Raw genomic sequence first — 6,000 nt, forward strand, 5'->3', positions numbered from 1 at the left:
CCGTTGTCTGGGCAGAACATGACTGAGGTCAAGTAAGTTCTGGGTGAAGGAAGAGGTCACATCCGTCAGCAACTGGGATTTGCCAGTGTTGGGGAGAACCTTCTAGGAAGACCCAAGAATGGTTCATCACTTCCTTCTTGCTCCAGACCTCTGTAGGGTTCTGTCCTGACCTGGCTGAGTGAGTCATTCGGGAACAGAGGCACGTGAGGCTATATGAGCCAATGAGATAAAAGGACAAGTCTCCTGGGAACTTCTAGGAGAAATTTTCTGGATCCTAGACTCGAGAGTAGAAAAAAAAAAATCAAACCTGAGACTTTATTGTTACACGTGATGCCTGGACCCACAGCAGCCACCTTGGATCATGAGGGTCCTACTTAGCTGATGGAGACAGAGGCCACCACTGTGACTGTTTCACATCTGATGTTCCTCATCTGCATGCCCTGGGGAATAGAAAAATCTGCCCTGGTTTTCAGCCCAGGAGGGAAGGAGCTGGCTGAGCGGAAGGACTGACTGACTGACTGACTGATGGAACCCTCCTCGTCTCCAGACCTGCTGGAGGGCTGCTACAGTTCCCCCTGGTGCCTGCAGCAAGACCTTTGCTGCCCTGCTGGTGTGGGCTACTCTAAATTGATTTTCACGGTACTTGCTAGCCTAGAGCCTCTTAGTCAGTGCAGCTTGCGGGGTGGGGTGGTCTGGGTTTCCTTCGCACATGGGGGACAAGTAGCTTGGGACACCTGGTAACAGAAGCCTAGGGTAATGCTGTGTCTTCTTCACTGGCCTTCTAAGCTCAGCAGAGAATGAAGGGTTTGTGTGTGTGTGTGTGTGTGTGTGTGTGTGTGTGTTCAAGTGCCCATACGCGCACACTTTGAGGTGACCAGCAAGAGAGGGGGCTTTAAAGAGGAGAACAGGGCTAAGCAAACAGGCTGTTCTTACCCTCTGCCCGGACAACACAGCTACCGCCCTTGTTTCTTTTTGTCTGAACAGATAATCCAATAATTAGAGCAGCAAATAGCATAACCCTGGCTAAAGCCACAGTGAACCATCTGGCTTGAATCACTTAGGCTTATTCTAAGGGATCTGGTTGTCAGAGCTCAGCGGGTGCACAGCCTCGGGTACCAGGTACACGGAGGTACAGGGTGGTCCTGCTCCGGGTTTCCCGGCCTAGGAGAGCCACCGTTGACACGCTCTTATCCCCAGTAAGAAGCAAGGCTCCTGGTTCAGCCTCTGCAACCCCCAGACCTCTTCTCCACACTTTGTTGGTGTGTCCCAGTGATCTGGGTGTGGCCAGCGCCCAGTTTCCAGCTGAGAAAGCTGTATCTGGGACCCAACTCATAGGAGCCCAGCTCCAGCTAGGACACCTGTGGCCTGAGCCGGTGGAGCTGACAGACAGGAGGTGGGGCCTCTGGCTTGTTTTATTCTTTTGGGTGGGTTTTAGGATAGCCAAAATGACTAGGTTTCTTCCCTCTTGGCCGCATGTCATGCCCTGGGCTGCTATGGCACCTGGAGGGTGGCCTGAGGCTCGGGCACAAGCTTTGTCCACCTGGTCATTCCCTCGGCTGCAGGCAAACCACTTCCTGTCCACTCTCCCCTGGGGGCTGACTGTGGTCCTACTTAGGGCGTCCCTAGAGACCAGCCAGCCTGGATCCTTGCACAGAGCGCCAGGCCCTGGTCAGGGAGTAAATCCAGGCCACACAGCTCTGCAGACTTTAATAAAATTCTGCCCCAGCCTGTAGGACAGCAGAAGGTGAGGCCTGCTCTCCAGCCTTCACAGTTGGGGTACCGCCTTGATATGCCCCAAGTGATAGGGCCCAGGCCTAGAACGCACACAAAAGGCAGTGTTCCCCACCGAGGCTTGAGCCACCTCTGCTGATGGGCTTCCTGAAGTGAAATGTGGTGTCTGCTCCCAGAGTGGCTCTGTGAACTCCCATCCTCAGCTTGCAGAGGCACATGTTATGCTGGGCGTGGGGGTTGGGGGGGGGGGAGCCAGGCCCTAGCCCAGAGGTCCTGGGGAACGCCCAGGCAAAGCACAACCACCAATGTTGCACTGGGGAGGGGCTGCTTTTTTGCCTTGGGGACGCTGCTATGGGACTCCCCTGCACCCCTCCACGGTCCCATGGCACCCATGACTAGGATTTGAGACTGACTTCTTTATTTCTAAGTGAACCAGGGTCACAGCTGGGCCGGAGCCCTTCTATGCAGTGACCCCCCAGCTCCAGCCCCAGATCCCAGCAAACCCATGGGACAGGAGCTGTGACCTCTCCCCTCTTAGGCTTCCTGGATGGTCCCTGGTGTGCCAGGTCAGGTACTCTCGGGAACCACACAAAAATACCAGGAGAGTTCCTGGCCTGGCTGTGGGGACCCTGGTGTCTGCTGTTTCCCTGGGGCTGAGTCTGGGAGGAGGGGGAACGGCTGAGGACCCCCCTGCCCCGGGGAAGCCAGCGTAACAGGTGGGCGAAGGTCCTTGGCCAGGGCCAGCGCCGTAGCGGGGTCCGCAGACGCGGGAGGAGGAACCGCCAAGGTTTTTCCAAAGGACAAGCGGCTCCGCGGTCCTTGTCCTCGGTCCGCGCATCAGCAAAGCCGCGGCGCAGTGAGGGCCGCCGGGCCCTCCCTAGCCGCCGCAGGGTCCCCAGCCCTCCCGGTGGCTACCCCGGACTGTCCGCAGAGGGCTCTGGGGCCGGGAGCGACCGCGCGGCCCGCAGCAACTGGTGTCTCTCTCCGGCGCAGCTCCGCCCTTCCCGGGAACAAAAGCCGCCGCCCGCGTTGGAGCTCCCGGCGCGCGGGCCGAGAAAGGGTGCGGGGCGCCCTCCGGGGAGCGGAGGCCCGGAAACGGGGTGCCCCAGAGGACGCCCCCAAACTTCCCAGCTCTTGTGTGCGGGTGTGCCTGACGGCGGATGCGCTTGCCCTGTGGGGACCCGAGTGCGGGGAGGGGGCGCACGGCGGGCGACTGGGAAACTTACTGCAGTCGTCTGACTCGTAGCCGTCGGCGTCCGGCTCGTCCTCGGGGGGCTTGGCGGGCGGCCTTACCGGGCTGGGGCCCGGGCTGGGGCCTGGGCTGGCACCATAGGCTCCGAAGAGCTGGTCCACATCCTCGTCGTCGTCGCGGGCGCCGTCGGAGGGGCTGCGGGGGCCGGCGCTGGCTGCAGGCGGGTGCGCGGGGGCGTCCGGGGGTGCGGTGGCGCGGGGCGCGGCGGTGGGGGGCAGGCCCCGCGGAAAGCGGGGGAAGTAGTCGGAGATCTGCTTGATGGGCCGAATGGGCCCCGGACACACGTCGATGGCCATATGCTCCTGGATACTGATGGTCGCCTTCTCCCCACGCCGCCGGAGGGTCATGCAGGCAGCGCCGCCGCGCGCGGCCCGTTCCGGCCCGGTGCAACCCCGGCCTGGGGGCAACTCAGCAGGTCCCGCGGGGCACGGCGGGGGCTGCGGGCATCGCCGGTGTGTTTCCCGGACGGTCTTGACGCCGCTGCTGCTTGCTTGGCGGCTGCCAGTGCGAGTGAGTGTGGGGCGGGCAGCAGGGGGCGGGCCCAGCCCGCGTCACCCGGCAGCAACCAAGCGGTGAGTGTGCGGACTGCGCGCGCGGGCGGGCGGGCTGGCGGGCTGGCGGGTTGGCGGGCGCAGAGAGAGCGAGGGAGCGAGCGAGCCAGGAGAGCAACCACTCACTCGCGTTCACACGGCGCGCGCACACACACGTGGGAGACGCGCAGGGCCACTCGGAGCCTTCCCTCACTTACACTCGCAGGCCGGGACCCGCGTGTCATTCGTTCCCCCCGTGAGGCAGCCCACGAGGGGCTGCATTCACCTGTGGGACACGCGCAGGTGTGTGGGGCACTGCAAACACACACAAACGTGTGTAAAGACACTCAAGTGAAACCGATCACCCATTCCAGGCTACAGGCTACAGACACTTGCAGTGGTGTCAGATGCTGTGGCATGGTGCACCTCCCCAGCATGCATATACACGCGAGAAACACATGTTCTCAAGGCTTCCTTACTGTGCTCAACAGAACCCACAGTTATAGAAGCCATTTGGGGACGTGGATATGAACTCCTCAACCATCCCCCCCGTCCCTCCCCCGTCCCCCCACCCCCGACCCCCGTCCTGAGCCAGGCATGGTGGCGCACCGCCTGTAATCCCAGCACACAGGGAGCCGGAGGCAGGAGGATCTCTGTGAGTTCAAGGTGAGCCTGGTCTACAAAGCGCACACAGAGAAGAAACCCTGTCTCGGAAAAACCAAACCAAACCAAACCAAAAAAACAAAACAAAACAAAAACAAAAAGGAAAAAAAAACCCCAAAAAACCAAACCCTCCTATGAGGGAGGTGGGCAGGAAATCAGGAACAGGCTGTTAATATGTTAATATGCTAGCAAGACATGTGCACCCAGGACACTGCTAGAACAGTCTTGCTGCCTTCCTCCCTCTCAGGCCACATACAAACAGGAGCGTCTAGACCAAGGTCTTAGTTCAGTCCCTGAGTGCTTTGAAAAACCCACAAGGGCAGGCTGAGTGAGGACTTGGGCCACAGCATGGTCAGAGCCAGGAGAGGGAAGCAGGCCAGGGCAGAGGAGACCTCCTAGGGTATAAGGGCAAGGTTCCCCCGGCCCACTCGTGCTGCTGGCCCACTTGTGCCTCCCACCGCCAGGCAGCTAAACAAATCCCTGCCAGCCCTCTGGGAACAGCTGTGCTGGGAACAGGCTGCTGCTTGTACAGGTGTCTCTCCAGTAAGTCCTGGCCTGGTGTGGATGGAATCCTGTTTACTCTGGTTTCCACTGGGGAGAGGCTTAGCAGTTTTGGCTGTGTCCTTCCATTGCAAAAGATTCTCAACCCCGTGGGTCGCGACCTCTTGTGGGGTGGGGGTGTTGAGCTTTCACAGGGTCACCACAGACCGTGGGAAAACACAGATATTTACATTATTATTTATAATAGTAGTAAAGTTACCTTTATGAAGTACCAATGAAAATAACTTCATGGTTGGGTGTCACTACACACCGTGTTGAACTGTGTTAAAGGGTCCCGGCATTAGGACAATTGAGAACCACTGCCCTATTGAATCTGACTAAATTAGGTGTGTGGACCGCTAGCTCTATGCAAGGTGAGGGCTGGAGATAAGAGAGGAGGGGGCCTCTTCTAGTGCTCTTAGTTGGATCATTCTGTAGGGGGCGGTCATCTGTGAAATGGGACTAATTCCAGTTTCCCAGCGGTGTGGTGAGGCCCCACATTAGGCATGAAGGATTTCACTAGGCTGGGTTCGATTTTTTTCCTTCCTATAAGAGACTGGACTCACTGGTAAGAAATGGAGATAATTATGTAGTCCCCCCCCCTTTCATTTTTTTCTTTCTTTCCTTTTTTTTTTAAAAAAAATATTTATTTATTTATTATTATGTATAGTGTTTTGCCTGCATGTACACCCGTGGGCCAGAAGAGGGCGCCATATCACATTACAGATGGTTGTGTACCACCATGTGGTTGCTGGGAATTAGAGTTCAGGACCTTTGTAAGAGCAGGCGGCGCTCTTAACCACTGAGCCATCTCTCCAGCCGAACCTAGGGTCTCACACACACTTGGCGCACTCTACTGCTGAGCCATACATCCTCAGACCCCCGAAGACTTTATTTTGAGAAAGGGTTTTGCCGAGCAGCCCAGTAGGCCTTAAACTCCTTCTGTTTGAGGTTGGTCTTGAATTTATTTGCACCTGGCCCTCTTTGTCTTTCTTATTTAGATTCAAGGCATCACCAGTTTGCTCAAGCTGGCCCTGGACTCACTCTATCCCTGGGCTGAGCCTTCAGCTTCTGATAGTCCTGCCTGAGACTGGGTTACAGCTCCCGTGGGGCTGGCTTTTGTGCTTGAGTGATCACCACCTGCCTCTGGAAACCATGTCCTACTCGGCCAGGCGTGGCCCACCCACTATTTTACTGATTCTTTTACTGCCCAGCCTGGAGCCAGAGATTCTTTTTTTTTTTTAATTTATTATTTTTTAATATTTTTTTAAATTTAATTTTAAT

At 57.3% G+C, this 6,000-nt stretch overlaps 1 protein-coding gene across 1 annotated transcript in view; it reads right to left on the minus strand.

The window, feature by feature from the left end:
• The window catches only part of DOC2B (double C2 domain beta), a 31,694-nt gene extending 28,189 nt beyond the window's left edge, over positions 1-3,505 (minus strand). Inside the window, exon 1 of the mRNA XM_084750397.1 lies at positions 2,958-3,505. Coding sequence (XP_084606523.1) covers positions 2,958-3,330 — 373 coding nt within the window. The 5' untranslated portion in view covers positions 3,331-3,505. The remainder of the gene's footprint in view (positions 1-2,957) is intronic.
• Positions 3,506-6,000: the final 2,495 nt, after the last annotated feature.

This window comes from Acomys minous, assembly GCF_964271855.1.
Source record: "Acomys minous genome assembly, chromosome: 12".
Taxonomy (NCBI): Eukaryota; Metazoa; Chordata; class Mammalia; order Rodentia; family Muridae; genus Acomys; species Acomys minous.